The sequence below is a fragment of the Leuciscus leuciscus genome, assembly GCF_965113295.1.
Source record: "Leuciscus leuciscus genome assembly, chromosome: 1".
In the NCBI taxonomy this organism is placed as follows: Eukaryota; Metazoa; Chordata; class Actinopteri; order Cypriniformes; family Leuciscidae; genus Leuciscus; species Leuciscus leuciscus.
Window position 1 is genome coordinate 61,283,425 of NC_138725.1, and position 17,853 is coordinate 61,301,277.

A 17,853-nucleotide genomic window follows, 5' to 3' on the forward strand; every position below is an offset into this window, starting at 1 on the left:
TACGAATCTGTAATTTAATTCATTTGCATTCTTGTCATTTGTAATTTAATTAATTTTGGCTGTAAAGTCTAATCTGTTTTTTTTTTGTTTTGTTTTTACAGTGTAGGTTTCTATAGAACCCCACTGAACCTTTTATTCTAAGAGTGTATGTTATCACATGAATTATATACATGTTCTATAAAACTTTTTTTGTCTTAGATCTGAACAATATATTGTTTTATCATTTACATTTAAATAAGCGTAATTTTTGTGACATATTTTGCTTATGCATGTGCTATCCTTCTTAAAGTCGGCATGAACTGGAAGTTGCGATAGTCCTTTCTTGTGACATTAGGCTCGTTTGAGATGAGCAGAGCCGATCACAGGTGATCACCGCGAGATGCACGCCGGTTAGAAATGTGTCTGAGTGTGGTCCGTCTGAAGCTAGTTATTTTAGTCGATAAAGTTTTAAATATGGATATTTTTCTTACACGAACACATCGCTTCACTTCAAAAGTCCTTTATTAACCCCCGCAGAACCGTGTGGATTACTTATATCATGGATGGATGCTTTTTAATGGACTTCGAAACATAAACGGCCATTCACTACCATTATAAAGCTGGGAAGAGCCGCGACATATTTTAATATAGCCTAACTCCGATTGTGTTCGTCTGAAAGAAGAATGTCATATACACCTAGGATGACTTGAGGGGTGAGTAAATCATGGGCTAAATTTCATCTTGGGGTGAACTATCCCTTTAAGTGTGTTGACCACTGTGATTTCCAGAGGGCGCTAATGTTAACTACCCACTAGAGGGCAGCAGTAAAACACTTCAAAAAGGAACAAGAATGATCTGCTCCCTGAAGGGGAAAAGGTCTCCTGACATTTTAATTGGTGGAGCAGAAACTTATGTGCATTGAGAATTAAGAAACATGAGCATAGCAAAGACATACTTGTTTGATATGTCTCTGCCATCTTTCAAGGATGTATCGCATATCCTGCTAGCATACTGTTATGCTATGTTGTTATAATTATGTGAAATCCAGTTGTCCTTTCAGGTAGTTTTGCTTGGTTCCCAACCATTTTTTATTAAAAATGGTTTGGATTAAGTGACTGAAGACATACTGTTAGATTTAAGGGTTCTTTTATCCATCTGAGATGAGTAGCTTACTAATTTTTTCTTTCTTTTTTTTTGGTATGCTTTTAACAGTGACCTTCTTTAATTTTTCATAGCACAGTCATTCTTTCTGTTTTAGAGTGACACAGTCTATTCTTAGACTGTTGTCCCACTTTAGCTTTTAATGAAATCAGAAATAGTATTCCCTCTCCTCCCTTTCTCTTACCTGGGTGTTGTTAAAGTCACCATGAAATCAAAATACACAGATATAATTTTTTTATGGAATTTTGCAGTATTTATTGTAAATTATTTATCTATCTATCTGTCTATCATTATTTGTTTAAAATTCATGTGTCCTTATAATCTTTCAACAAAATAACTTGCAGCTCATCTCTTCTCTTCTCTGATGATGTGTTTGCTGGCACGAGGGCGGGACAACCTGTCACATGACATCACAGCAACAGCAAATTTATCATCTCAGATGGATAAAAGAATCCTTAAATCTGACAGTCTGTCTTCAGTCACTGAATCCAAATCCAAACTGGTTGTGAACTAAGCAAAAAACAGCTAAATTGAAGTCACCATCCACCATTTCTTACTTAAAGTTTGAAATAACCTAAAGCCTCCAGAAATACAAAAATCCTCACATAAAACATGATCGTTAGGGATTATTTGATATAAATCTGTGTTAATCTTCTGGCTTTGGCCTGGGTTCTTTTAGGCACGATTTTCTCATCCTCCTCACGCGTGGTGTATGTGTGTAAGCATGTGTGGAGGTGGATTACACATAAAAGGGCGACTCTATAGACTTGCTGAGTTGCTGTGAAATGATAAGGTCATGCTTATCCAGTACACTAATCTCCCCCTGTGCTCGGTGATTTCATACTTCACTGGGGCCAGTATGGGATCAGAGGGATTCCAAGGTTTCGACACACCTATCCAGGATGCTCATAAACGAGGACAGGAAGAGGCGTGCAAATTTGTTGCCACAACTTGTTTTTATTATAAAAATTGTTCTAGCCCATTGATGTTAGAAAGTCTATATCAAAATATTTTTAAACTTTAATTTCAAATTTAAAGTTGACATACAAGCAAATTCTTCATTTTATTCTTTTTCTCTTCAGTTCAAACCACTTAAAGACCCCTTTCAAACTTTGTTTTGTGGGTAACTAAAGTCTTAAGTGTGCCATCTATTTTTTGTTTTTATAAACTTTTAAGAAATTATATACACAGAAGTTTGAAAATCTGATATTGATGTGCATTGTGAGAGTGTTTGCTATGGAAGTTAAGCGCAACGAACTTCGGTATAGAGCGGTGCAGGTATGACATCACTTTGTAGGCCAAAATGCGGAAACGAATTGGCATTTTAGCACTTCCGGTTCCACGTCCATCGTGGCTTTTTTGAATGAGGTTTTTGGTTAAATGGTTGAAATAAGGTCTGTGGTGAACACAAGCTCAAGACACTTTCACGTTTTATTCTACGACATGAAAAACATCTGTATTACCCCACTCAAGATTTTTTAAGCTGATAAGTGTCCTGAAGTAGTGTGTGTGTCTATCAAGTAACTATCAAGTAGCTAAATGGGACTACAGAGGCTGTCGAGGAGATTAAACGTCATCACGCGGAACAGGAAAAATCATTTAACTTTTACAGCTTTGTTATGCTCATAACTGTGCTCTTACAAACTATTCTAACTCAAACTTTCAGGGAAAATGTTTTTAGATAAAAACTGAAAGAGTTGTGGGAAGCTTAGTGATGGTGACGTTGAAGTCTAGGAACGTGGTGTAGTTTGTTTATGCCTACCTTTAGCTTTTTACTTGCGACTACATATAGGCTTCAAAATTCATAAAAATTGTGTTCATCTGTGATAATTATCTTGATGGACAAACCGTATAAATATCATAGACTTTTGTTGATCATAGAGCTTGTTTTTTTGCAATAATCCATAGGGGAAAATCCTATTGGGTTTTTGTAGGGAACCAGTGTGATGCTAACTGCCTATTGGCCTACATAGTGACATCATACCTGCACCACTCTGTGAAACAGATTGCATCTTTCAGGTCTTTTGAATGTGCTTCATTAGATATAGAGCCGTTTTACTAAAGATACTTGAAAGGAGCGAGCAAAGATTAGCATAACCAATGACGCATTTGCAGATTGATATCTAGACGTTTTATTTTTTATTTTCTTCTTCTTGCTAACATTTAGATATTTAAATAGAATAAAACACCAACTAAAAAGAACTAGCTAGGTAAACTGCCGATAACACTTTGGTTGCATCTAATATCGTGTAGCCTAGCTACTTCCCTTATAGTAGGTCAAAAAAGTAGGCTATATGACAAAATAAGTATGTCCGAATTCACTTTACTCATTTAAGAGTAAGCAAAAAGTACCCAGATAACCTAACTTCCGCCGAGATTCTGATGTGCGCATATGATGGCCACTTTACTATCCCATGAGGCCACCGGCACGGGAGAGGATTTGTGATTGTGAATGGCAGTGAAATGACGCAATTGACGCTGGTAGGTCATGTGACAGTGACAACATGGCGAATGTAGTAGGCCCATAGACAGTATAAGAAGTGGACAGAGCCATCTCATTGGAACTCAATTGAGACAAGTAAAGCCCATTTTTAGCGATTTTTTAGGACTTCCGTTCCTGACGCGCAGACTCAAACCGACTCAAACAGAGCTTGACGACGTAGATGTGACGTGAGCAACCCGTCTGTCTTCTAGTGGCTGTGGCATGCGAAATCTGAATCATTCCCTTCCGAAATTTGCAGAGACGGAGAGTATGAGTAGGAGGTGTCCATGAGCTAGGAGCAGGAGAAACTTTTGCTAGGTATTCTGATTAATTATTTTGTCATTTTGCCTCCACGTTTCCCCGATTGCCTGCGAGCTTCTCCTCCCGTCCATACGGTAATCTCTCTACTGTGCGATAGAGTCGTGTGGTTATGACGCAATCGTTAGCCTACTTTTACAAAAACTGCTTCTACGGGGCCATAACATAAGCTACAAGGTAATGGAGCCTTTTATACATTGTCGTGTTTCTTTAGAAATAAATAATGGACAAATGGAGTCTTCAAACGCCTCAGATGTAAAGTTATTCGCTGTCAAAGTGACGCCAAAATGAATGGGAGTCAATGGGATGCTAACAGCAGGTGAAGTTCTGCTACAAGATGGTGGCACGCGGCCGGCCTCAACTTCCGTTCGACTTCCTTCCCGCTTGAGTAGGCCTACATCCGGAATGGATTACATTCATGCTGTATAGAACGTAGGGCCTTTTTTTTTTTTTTTTTTTTTTTGCAATCGTGATGTATTTACTTTTTTTAAATAAGTAGGCTACCTGCTAGTATGCGATTTCGGACGCAGCTTTTCTTTGACAAGCGGATGCAATGAGACCTGCTTTCCTGTTTGTTCATGTGACGTTCGGCATAAAGTAGCCTAAACTAAAGTAAACATAAAAAAAAAAAAAAAACTTTTAAACAAAACTAGCTCCATAGATGGCATCACTGTATTTTTTGCATGCTGAAATGATAGGCCTTATTTCTTGCATTTATTGAATTCTTAATAAATAAATAAAAATATTTTACAATAGATAGGCCATAGGCCTATAGGAAAGCAAGAAGCAGGATGCAATATAGCCTACAGTAAGGGGCTGCGTCTAACCATGTCTTATCCTTATCATATGATAGGGATAGTCTATATCATATTTTAATACACTCACAATGTAAGTATATTTAATAATTATATAAAAATCGATCTATCATAAAATAGCCTATGCACTACTACATTTTTCAGACGATATGAAATCTAGCTCACATAGAACACGAGGTTGATGTCTCCACCTCCCTCGCATGTGCAGCCCACCCCTGATGATGTGTAAGCTAAACCCCCACCTCTTGTTGTCCCCACGGTAATACCGAGATGGAGATATAGAGAGACGCGTCCTGCGGGTGGACACATTACAGAAGAAAAACTGTTGACATTAAGTCGTGGGTTGAAGAATTTATTGATGAAATTAATTCATTCTTAAGGTCTTAAGATCCCCGTTATCTTTTGTTTCTTTTCATTACTGATTTTTTTAACCGCCACCCTGAAGTTCATCGTTGTCATTTTGGCCGCCGGGATGGTGGCGTTTATCGGAGCGGTCATCTGCATCATCTTCGCGGTGCACAGCGGATCTCCACCGGCATCCGCGGCCGCAGCGCAGCCCCTGGCCGACAACCAGTCGCTGTCACCGGGCGCAACCGGGAAGGCTTTTTCCTCCGGGTCCGTCGCTCGATCAGGACCGCTGGACGCTCTCCACGGTACTGATGCGACAAGCAGAGAACGAGGTGGACCGGAGGCGCCAACATTTTACGGTTTAACGGGACTAGGGACCGGTGGAAGCGAACAGCAGGCCACCTACAGCAGACTCATCTGCACCCCTGTCCCCGCCGGTGAGTGCAACCCGAAAAAGTTTCAGCAACAAGCGGACGACCAGTCGTTATATGCGGGAGAGGACTGGGGGTACCTCCGCACCACCGCCGAGGAGCTCCGACAGACCGTCCTACAGCAGAAAGATGAGATCCTCACCGATCAGAGAACCATACGGGAGCTAACCGGAAAGCTTTCGGAATGCGAGAGTGGCTTGAATGGACGGAAGGTCCCGGAAAGGAGCGCAGGACTTGGGGATGCGCGAAAAGACAAAAAGGAGCAACTCATGATGCGGGACGATGCGGGATCCTCAGTGCGGACGGCTCATGCGGTGGAGGAACTGGGGCATGCCATAACTCAAATGAAAGACCGCATTGAGAAACTGGAGGTAAGAAAACCGCAAGACCTTGTAAGACATTTATTTATGTGGCTGAGAATCAAGTTTTGTATAGATCGACAATAAATATCTGAGATGATAATAATGGAAAATGAAATTTAAGAAACGTGCCGAGAAATGTGTGTGCATATATATTTATATATATATTTTATTATTATTATTATTATTATTATGTTAAGTAGGCTAGCCTACTAGAGAAAAAGAAAAGCGTAAAATTAGGCCTAAATACTGTAATTGGATATTATTTTCCTAAAATAAATGTTACTGTTTAAAAACATAAATAGAAAATAGACTATTTAAGGTAAAATATCTGTGAAATGACATTTTCAGGCATGAATATGCTGTCAGAGTGTCAGTGGCTTCTTGCATGTTACGTCACACTGTCTTTGATATGGCTGGGAGAAAAAAGTTTTTTCGAATATAAATATAGACTTTTAAACAAAACATCTACTTTTTAAAATTTGAGTTAAAAAACAAACAAAAAAACAATAACATACATTTCAGTCATTTAATTAGACCCCCCCCCCCCCCCCCCCCATTTAACTGAGCACCACAAAAATATATAAAAAATTCATTTTGATTCAGAAATGAAAACTATGGTCATTCAAAAGTATTTTGTAAATGAGCGTAGCCTCAGATAAAGCTGGTGCTAGATGGCTATACTTTCTGACCTGTTGATAAACGCGATTAGTATTATAGCAGCCTGTTTTGAACATGTAAGAATAGGTGCTGCAGTGTGCTTGTAAAGTTCCCGTCCCTCCGCGAGTCCTGGATTGCGTTTCAGCTCACGTACGATCGCGCGCCTGTGCCGTGATTTATCGCTGTGCGCCAAGATGCGCGTCCCTGATTGGGTTTCGATGGAAATATGGGCTAAGTGAGCCGATTTCATGGTTTACGAGCCGATGGGAACAACAAATTACATCCTCATCAGGACCACATTTAGCGCATCTGATTAACCTCGATCTAACCCAAATCTATCAGTCTGAAAATCTGGACATAGCCTGCTAGAAGGAGCAGTTAAACAGCCTATATTTTAAATACCAAAGAAAAATAAAAGGTAAACAGCAGTTATACTCAAGAATGTATGTTTAAAAAGAGAGGAGCGTGAATCTATCAGTGCCTCACAGCATGTGTGACAGCAGGGGAGAGATGAGAAACATGACACACACCACTGAAAGCATATTATGGACTCCTGCAGCTGCGAATGGGAGCTCTGCAAGCTAGTGCAGATGCCTTTGTAATGATCCCATCATAATAGAATAGAAATGAACTTGTTATTTCCACGCAAGTAGGGAAATTGAAATTGGTCTCATTACACATCTAATCTCTCTCATTCTTGCAAGAAGCCCCATCAAGGGGTGCAATATTTGCTCTGAAATATGATTCTGTTTCATTAATCACTTAAATGACATGATGCATTATTAAATCTTAAATTTAGGCAGGGTTTGATTTGATCGGAATATAAGATGCATAGCCGTTTACACTTGAAAAGAGGTTAATAATTGCATTTTGAGTAATAAGAATGAGTAGTTTGTGAAATGCAATCATTTTTCATTGTAAGATTGGTTGCATTCATGTTGATAAATGAGGTTCTTACATCACAAAACACAGGAAAAAAATGACTGTCTTTTTTACAGTCTGAAATGGCACCGCCAGCGTTCAATCGTACTGACTCAAGCTCAAAGAAAGCAGCAGGCGCTGCCTCTAGCGCTGCCCGTACACCAGTGGCAGCTGCACAGAGACGAGTGGAGGATTTGGAAGGAGAACTGAAGAGAAAGATAAAACTGCTGGAGGAAGAGAGGAAAGCTCTGCGCAAAGAGACACAGAAACATCAGGAGAATATTGATTATGGACTGGACACTGTACAACAGCGGATAAGCACTCTGGAGAAAGGTGAGGCAGAGGTTGGATTTACTGCTGGAAGAAATATTGATTTTAAAAGACTGATTTGACCAAAATCTTCTTACAGAGATAGTTCAATCAAAAAAAAATAAACTTGTGTCATCGTTCACTCGCCCACAGGTTTTGTTCCATGGCTTTCTTTCTCCTGTGGAACCTAAAAATATATTTCAAGAATCAAAAAGAAATATATAAAAAATATATACTTTTTATTTTTGCAATACAGTGGAAGTCATTGGAGTCTAATGTTGTTTGGCTCCCAGCGTTCTCCAAAGAACCTTCTTAATGTTTCGGAACAACATGAGATTGAGTAGATGACGAGAGAATTTTCTTTTAAAAACGAGCATGCAAATTGATAGTGATAGTGAAATTGACAGAAATTGTATATATATATTTATGTATAAGTGTATTGCAATGGAAATCATTTTGCAATGAGTCAAAACTAATGTTCTGATAATGAACAGCAGGGCACAGATGCTGTCAATAGAGCTTACATTTTATTGAACCTGGAACGGGCCTTCAAACTCTTATCCAGTGTTGTCTTCTCTGTGCTTAGGTTTAATTCAAATCACTCTTTGTCATTCATTCTTTCTTTCTCTCTCTGTCTCTCTTTCATTTGATTTCTCAAATTCTTTTTCACAGGTGTCTCTGAGAACAAGTTTCCGGAGGGCTACAGGCTCTCATTCCCTGTACGGAGCACTTCCATGTATGCTATCATAAAGCAGGAAATCCCTGTCCTCTACGCTTTGACTGTCTGCATGTGGCTCAAACCTGGAAAGAGCATCTTGGGAACAACAGTTTCTTACGCTGTTTCTGACCAGAGCCATGAGTTTGTGCTTCAGCAGTTGGTTCATGGGCCCATTGAGCTCATCATTAATAATGAGGTAGCGCATCACAGCACGATATTTGACAGAAGTTTTTAACCATTCTGATTCTGATGTTGGTTCCTTAAACAACTTGTTGTTCAACGCTGTTGAATCGGTATTACTGGGAACTCTGTATTTTAAATAATGGTGAAAATCTGCCTTAGCAGAAGAATTATCTTGTGTGAACCATTGACAGAACCGACTGTCATTTGCCGAAGCGACTCTGATTTCCCTACCATATGAATGTACCTGACTGGGTATATCTGTGCTTTTAAAGTGTGAACGTCTAGTGCATGTTTACATTTAAAAAAAACAATAAGAAAGCAGTGTAGTGGAATAAAAAAAGGTTCTGTGTAAACAGGCACTTAGTCAGCAGATTTAACCATAATATATTTGGTTATCATTACCAGAAGTGCCGCGTACGCCAACCTGATCACTGACTCAAATCTATACTGGAATCTAAAACGTAATGACTTGAATCATCAATGGAACATAACATGACTGGGACTGATCAGACCCATATTATTTAGTTTAGAGCCATTCTCACCAAGAACTATGATGACTATGAATATAACAATAACGATAACTATATCAGCCCAAACCTGCCGCTTTAAATACTCTAGCTCTTTAAAGTCCAGTGGGTTATGATTGGTTGTCTATGTTTTTATCCGTCATCAAAAAAAAAAAAAAAAAGTGATTCCAACAATATTGTTTCTCTGTGCTATTATTGTTATTGCTGTGATATATATATATATATATATATATATATATATATATATATATAGCTTCCCTATTCTAATGGAATTAGAACGAATATTAAAACTTTGTAGTTATCATCCTTAGAGTTAATAGGCCTTAAAAGGCGGAGTGAAGTTCTAGGATGTTTTTGGTAAAAGATGAACAGATGCTTAGGTTGACCTCCGACAGCTCTTACGGAATGTTAAAGCAATTTAATTTTTTTTTGCCTGTGTGTTTTTCAGAGCTGTAATAGTGGACAGTAAGATAATCTCTCAGGCTTTCAGGCTGGTCTCAATTATCTAAGCACATGGACCACAGGATCAGTCTTTGGATTGTAATTTGGATTTTCTTTTTTGTGTCCTCCATCCTTTAGGTGGCGCTGGTACCCCTCAACTTAACAGTGGGCAGATGGCAGCATATGTGTGTGAGCTGGAACCGGAGAGCTGGAGCGTGGCATGCCTACCTAGGGGGCAAGCTAAAGAGTGAAGGAAGTGGCCTGGCAACCCGTCACAGCATCCGACGGGGAGGAACCCTCATGCTTGGCCAAGAACAGGTACGTCAGACTTTGGCACTTGGAACTGGTTGCCAGACGGTGGTAGGTCAAGATGAGCAGCATTTGGGATTCACACTGCACATACTGTAAAACTCACGATGTATGTTTATCCTTTCCTTTAACTTTTCCTTCCCTCTTCATCCCTCTTTTGTTAAACTCCTGCATACTTACCCTTACATTAGAACAAGTAGGGCTTACAATCATTTTCTGGTCAATGTTGTAGTCTGAAGTTGTGCTTTACTGTGGACTGACTGTGATTAAAAAAAAAATGTATAAAGGAAACCATGTTTCCAAAAAACATGTTTACATGGGATTTTTTCTGGGATGATACAAACGATTCCAGTATCATTAGCTATGCAGAGTTTATATAATACATTTATGGATGTGTCTGGGACCATTTTTTTTATATTGGAATATAAGACACCTTAAAAGACACACTGAAATCACATTTTTATGAGGCACATTTTTTGATTACCACTGGAGATAAAACTAAAAAGGTCCCACTATCAGTTGTCTCAGTCTCAGAAAGGGCCAAATGTCAAATGTTCTTTTGCTGTTTTTAGGGCCGTATGAAGTTTAAATGCAATTATGGACAACAACAACAACAACAAAATTGAGTTTTGGGTGTTTACAGCATCAGATTTTACAGTGATAACACAGCTATTTTTGTCATCGTCTGACTGGGTGTTGATTAGAAGTTAACTGTTGCAATGAGTGCTTCTGAGGAATAAATAAATAATTTAATAAAAATAATTAAATCAAATATAAAAAGTTTTACAAAAACCACACAAAAAGCCCTAAATGTATTTAGGATATATATATATATATATATATATATATATATATATATATATATATATATATATATATATATATATATATAAAATTCCAACAACAAAGTCATCAGTTTTCTCTTATGTCTTTAAAATAGTATCTTTTGTCTTTTGTCTTTTATTCTAAAGTCTTTAAAATAGTATTTTAAAAAGCTGTAAAAAAAAAAAAAAAAAAAAAAACTACAATATTTACCAGACATTTGTGAATTTTATCTGAAGTAATACCACTCAAAAATATTATAATTGGGCAATTTAGTGGCAAAGGCAGGTAATAAATAAATAAAAACATTGTCACTAAGTCACTCATTCAATTTCAATGAATATTTAGCATTTTTAATATGATTTTTTTTTAAACAATAATAAATGAATCAAAATTATAAAAATTATATTTTGCTGCAGAGTCTGAATATGATTTCCTGTCTCCTGCAGAGCTCAATGGGCGGTCTTCGTTTCGAGGTGTCGCGGGCTATGGTGGGAGAGCTGTCTCAGTTTAATGTGTGGGACCGGCCGCTTTCACACATAGAGCTCTCTGCTCTTGCCCACTGCAGCACAGGGATGCTGGGTAATGTAGTCCCATGGACCAGCCGTGAGATAGAGGTTTTCGGAGGAGTCACCAAGCAACCGGCCGACCATTGCCAGCATCGCACCAGCGCCATTCAGTGATGTGCTTCTGAGGGGTTGTTTAAAGGGTCAGAGATGGTTTCAGAAATGGAAAATATTCATCAGAAAACCACGCCACCATCAGATATGTATGTTGATTTCAAGGCAAAGTTTTTTATTAGTGGTGTTGGCTGAAACAAGCATCACTATCATTACAGCTCAGGGTTAGAGATTTGAACAAACCCCTAACCCTAAGTGTTAAATTTCAGCGCATATAGCTCGTCTCACACCATTTGTGCTACAAACAAGAATGATACCTCAAATTGTGTGACTTGTTGAGGAAGAGTGTGCTCTTATTTTTCTAAGCAAGCCAACAAATTTTCACTTGGTGGATGAGAAAATGGGTGAAAATATCCTATAGATTTACTGAGTCACATTTATGGTTGTTTGGTGAATTTTCACAATTGTCTTTTCAATTGGAATCCAGGTGAGAGCGAACGATTTACCTGTGCAGATTTTGCAACGAGTTCAAATTGGTCATGTGGATTCGCCATGTTGACCAAAACAAAGCTTCTTGGTTTTGAATGCGTCTTGTGAGCTATTCTTTACATATTTAAAACGAATTTTGGATTCCAGGGAAATTTCGGCCAAATTTTGCTAATGTGACCATATCTAGGGACCAGATTATCATATCCAATTTCATTGGCTCTAGCAATATACTAAAGACCATTCTGGACACCTTAGCAAACGCATAGCAACGCCCTGGCAACACCTTAGCATCATGGGGCGGGTTTTGCATGAGAAAGTCTCAAGTTTTAAATTATTGAAATTTTTTTGTACTAGTGGCAAACATCATTGATGTGTGATCTTCAGTGTCAGTGCTTGATAAAAGGATTTATTTTTTACCACAGGTCAAAGTTTTCAGATTTGTTGTTATTTATACAATGTAGCCTATTTGATTGAAATTAGTTTTGAAACACACACACACACGAACAGCTGGGAATTTGTTTGCTTTTAGTCTGGCATTTTTTATACTAGGTTTTTTTTGTATGTTTGATCTATTCCAGGTTTATTTTTTAGATGTTTTTGAATCACACTGTTTCTATGGTGATCACTCTAACAGACTGAATCCTATTGGTCAGGCTAGTCCTGAATTCTCCTCCATTAAAAACCCTTTAACATCATCAGAATCACATCGAATTAGAACAAACAACAGAAAAAGGAGCAGTTGAAGAAGGCATTTAACCAGATGAATACTTCAGCAATATTTCAATGAATAGCTATTAATTAACCTTTAAAGCCATGCTTTTGAAACCCTTTATAATGTGGAATCTGCAATGACATGCTTTCTGAGAACTGTTTTCAGTGTTCTTGTTCAACGTAATCTGCCAATATCTACAGACAAACAAATATCTTCTCATGCTGAGAAATTAGCAAATATAGCCTATATAGATTTATTAAAAAAAATCTACTCAAGAAAATTATTTGTAAAATAAGCAACAAACATTCCGTATGATGAATGTATATTATTTACACCATTATATGTATATCTATCTATCTATCTATCTATCTATCTATCTATCTATCTATCTATCTATCTATCTATCTATCTATCTATCTATCTATCTATCTCTCTCTCTCTCTCTCTCTCTCTCTCTCTCTCTCTCTCTCTCTCTCTCTCTCTCTCTCTCTCTCTCTCTCTCTTCATAACTGTGACTGAAAAGACATCTCTTGATAAAGAGCTTATGTAAATTACATCGCACATATGATATGCTTTATGTGGATTATACTCAATGTATTGTTTCTGTGTAAAATGCAGCAGGCTGAAAAATGCCTATTTTGTGGCCTTGTCAAACACAAGAATGCTGTCCCAAATGTGCAATCAGAAGACATATATATATATATACGGACACACAAAACTGAGATTATGGATGTCATTTTGTGTATGTTGCAAACAGTTGTTTTAATGGCATGTGTTTTGAGATTCCGTGGCCATAAAGTTGAACTGCACAAGCTCATCATAATGTTTTCAGCGCTAAATATATTTTCTTTCTGATGTATAGTTGCTATTGTTAGTGTAATGCCTGTTTGTTTGCATTTCAGTGGTCATTTTGTGATGTTCAATTTGTATATGAACAAGCTTTGAATTGTATTCAGAAAGAGTGGTTTACAAATGATTGTTTAATACTGTTACCTTTTCTGCAATATATTTGCTTTTGAATGAAGAAATGTCTTGGAAGTTGGATGTAAAGTTCTCTTTTTGCTTGAAAATTTTTCTACACTGAGAATTTACTCATTTACATTTTTCTAATCTTTCTTCTATCATAATGTTGATTTCTTGAATTCTGTCTGTGTCTTTGTGTTGAAATTGAGATCAAATGTGTTAATATCTAAGATGGCAATGATAATAAAATATAGCACAACAAACACTAGTGTTCTCTTTCATCTCTCTCTCTCTCTCTCTCTCTCTCTCTCTCTCTCTCTATGTGTTGTTTTTGTTCAGTGTTTTTTTTTTTTTTTTTTTTTTACAGAAGCAGGGGATGTACAAATATCCATGATGTGAGAGAATGTAAATTGCTTTCGAGAGGCTGTGCACTATTTCTGTTTATTAGTCCCTTTCATCCTTGTGCATATTGACTGAATGTAATTGTACACACAAAATGCATATTTGTATAGGTGATCACCATATTGCATGTCTTTGTGTGTACGATCCAGTTTTGTCATCTCCATCTAAATCCAATCTTCATTGAGACAGCTAGATCTTTCAACTAAAAAGAACATGTCAATGTTCCATTGCTGTAAACATGATTGCTCTTGGAGAAAAAAAAAAAAATTGTCATTTATGAATATGTACTACTTTTGTGCTACCCACTTGTGTTTTTGATATTTAATCATTTCCGGTATGTTATAGTCCTCATTGTATGAGTGGATTAGACAACACATCCTCCATCATCTGTGCACCAGCCAACAAACTGAGCCAGCCTTGTGCATCTGTCTCCTTTTTATTTTCTCTGTCTATGAATATAAAAGAATCCCAGCATGCTTTAACTACATTCACCTTTGTACCTGAGAAGCACATACCAATAAGCATAATCTGGATGTGTTTTTAAAAGATGGCCTAGAGGTTCTCCAAAGGTTCTGCCAACTTGGAACCTCAAATAAGCATCTTTTCATTTTGATCTTTCTTGTCATAATTTGTCATTGTTCTTCAATTTGTCCTCGAATGAAGGATAAATGAAGATTGACGTGATTTTTTTTTTTTCTCATCACATTTGGAAAAGAGTTAAAGGGATAGTTAATCTTCGGAACACAAATGAAGATCTTTTTTGATGAAATCTTAGAGCTTTCTGTCCCTCCATTGACAACTATGCAACTGACACTTTGATGATTCAATAAAGTTCATAAAGAGATTATAAAACTAATCCATATGAATTGACCAGTTTAATAAATAAAAAAATTAAGTGACCCGATATATGATGAAAAGATTTAATTTAGGCTTTTATTCACATTTAAACATTGATCAGTGAACATAAACAGAACATAATTGAACTTGCTTGACACGCAAGAACAAACCTCTAGTGGAAGCTCATATGTGCTGCGTAACACACAAGAACAAAACTCATTCTAGCAATGGTTCTTGCTCACGCTCAAACATGTTGCGTAACTCGAGAATGAACCTCATTGGTTCTTGCTCACGCTCAAACGTGCTGCGTAACACGAGAAAGAACCTCATTGGTTCTTGTGGAAGCTCAAACGTGTTGCGTAACTCGAGAATGAACCTCATTGGTTCTTGCTCACGCTCAAACGTGCTGCGTAACACGAGAAAGAACCTCATTGGTTCTTGCTCACGCTCAAACGTGCTGCGTAACACGAGAAAGAACCTCATTGGTTCTTGTGGAAGCTCAAACGTGTTGCGTAACTCGAGAATGAACCTCATTGGTTCTTGCTCACGCTCAAACGTGCTGCGTAACACGAGAAAGAACCTCATTGGTTCTTGTGGAAGCTCAAACGTGCTGCGTAACACGAGAAAGAACCTCATTGGTTCTTGTGGAAGCTCAAACGTGCTGCGTAACACGAGAATGAACCTCATTGGTTCTTGTGGAAGCTCAAACGTGTTGCGTAACTCGAGAATGAACCTCATTGGTTCTTGCTCACGCTCAAACGTGCTGCGTAACATGAGAATGAACCTCATTGGTTCTTGTGGAAGCTCAAACGTGTTGTGTAACTCGAGAATGAACCTCATTGGTTCTTGCTCACGCTCAAACGTGCTGCGTAACACGAGAAAGAGCCTCATTGGTTCTTGTGGAAGCTCAAACATGTTGCGTAACTCGAGAATGAACCTCATTGGTTCTTGCTCACGCTCAAACGTGCTGCGTAACACGAGAAAGAACCTCATTGGTTCTTGTGGAAGCTCAAACATGTTGCGTAACTCGAGAATGAACCTCATTGGTTCTTGCTCACGCTCAAACGTGCTGCGTAACACGAGAAAGAACCTCATTGGTTCTTGTGGAAGCTCAAACGTGCTGCGTAACACGAGAATGAACCTCATTGGTTCTTGTGGAAGCTCAAACGTGTCGCGTAACTCGAGAATGAACCTCATTGGTACTTGCTCACGCTCAAACGTGCTGCGTAACATGAGAATGAACCTCATTGGTTCTTGTGGAAGCTCAAACGTGTTGTGTAACTCGAGAATGAACTTCATTGGTTCTTGCTCACGCTCAAACATGTTGCGTAACTCGAGAATGAACCTCATTGGTTCTTGCTCACGCTCAAACGTGCTGCGTAACATGAGAATGAACCTCATTGGTTCTTGTGGAAGCTCAAACGTGTTGTGTAACTCGAGAATGAACCTCATTGGTTCTTGCTCACGCTCAAACATGTTGCGTAACTCGAGAATGAACCTCATTGGTTCTTGCTCACGCTCAAACATGTTGCGTAACTCGAGAATGAACCTAATTGGTTCTTGCTCACGCTCAAACGTGCTGCGTAACACGAGAAAGAACCTCATTGGTTCTTGTGGAAGCTCAAACATGTTGCGTAACTCGAGAATGAACCTCATTGGTTCTTGCTCACGCTCAAACGTGCTGCGTAACACGAGAAAGAACCTCATTGGTTCTTGTGGAAGCTCAAACGTGCTGCGTAACACGAGAATGAACCTCATTGGTTCTTGTGGAAGCTCAAATGTGTTGCGTAACTCGAGAATGAACCTCATTGGTACTTGCTCACGCTCAAACGTGCTGCGTAACATGAGAATGAACCTCATTGGTTCTTGTGGAAGCTCAAACGTGTTGTGTAACTCGAGAATGAACCTCATTGGTTCTTGCTCACGCTCAAACATGTTGCGTAACTCGAGAATGAACCTCATTGGTTCTTGCTCAAGCTCAAACGTGCTGCGTAACATGAGAATGAACCTCATTGGTTCTTGTGGAAGCTCAAACGTGTTGTGTAATTCGAGAATGAACCTCATTGGTTCTTGCTCACGCTCAAACATGTTGCGTAACTCGAGAATGAACCTCATTGGTTCTTGCTCACGCTCAAACGTGCTGCGTAACACGAGAATGAACCTGATTGGTTCTTGCAGAAGCTCAAATGTGCTGCAAAAAGGTTCTAAAATCTTCTTCAGAAGATTCAGAACCATATTCATGTGATTGACCTTAAATAAAGTATTATCCTACCGTGTTTAGCTGGGAATCTCTGTTTGCTACTTTGAGGTTTTTACAACTCTAAAATGCCAGTAAAGTATAAGGTGCAGAAAAGTAATGCAGTAAAAAACAGACAACAGACCCTGTGGAAATGTGAATAGTGCTTGGGAAGGATATGTGGGAGGTCTTTTAACCTCTAGTCTCTGTTATGAAATACTGTTATTTGTGTTGGCGGTGTGGGCGCTGATGGCTGCCAGGCTCAATAACATCTCCACGTGGACCAAAAAATAATCAAAGACGTGTGAGCCATTTTCAACAATCCTGATCAGAACTTTGGTTGGATTAATGCAGAACACTAATGTGGATGGCCCACATTGACTAGTAGTTTCCTTAATCTCCAAAATGTCATAATTCCCGCTGGGATTACCTCTCTGCCCTCTTTTTCCGCAGACGATTCACGAGTGAATGGCTTTAATGCCATTATAAGCGAAAAAACTAAAGGTTTACTGACATGTGTGGCACACCAACCGGCTGACCCTGTTTTAACCATGCAAGGTTTTAACACAAAAACACTTCTTTTTTTAAACTGTCACTGAGCCATCACTTGCAAAAAAAGTATTGTGGTATATTCTTAGCCTTGGAGGAGTACCATGGAAATACAGTTAATCTTACTGTCCAAAAATCATACGGCATAGAAAAAGAAAGAAAGAAAGAAAGAAAGAAAGAAAGAAAGAAAGAAAGAAAGAAAGAAAGAAAGAAAGAAAGAAAGAAAGAAAGAAAGAAATTCAGTGGACGGAGGCGGAAATAA

The 17,853-nt window shown here is 38.4% G+C and overlaps 1 protein-coding gene across 1 annotated transcript; it reads left to right on the forward strand.

Annotated features, from left to right (window-relative positions):
- The first annotated feature begins 5,004 nt into the window (after positions 1-5,004).
- nptxra (neuronal pentraxin receptor a) lies at positions 5,005-13,847 on the forward strand. The gene is made up of 5 exons (XM_082184469.1): positions 5,005-5,905; positions 7,552-7,807; positions 8,456-8,697; positions 9,791-9,970; positions 11,233-13,847. The coding sequence occupies exons 1-5, from the start codon at positions 5,228-5,230 to the stop codon at positions 11,464-11,466; spliced, it is 1,590 nt and encodes a 529-aa protein (XP_082040595.1). The 5' UTR covers positions 5,005-5,227; the 3' UTR covers positions 11,467-13,847.
- The last annotated feature ends 4,006 nt before the right edge of the window (positions 13,848-17,853 follow it).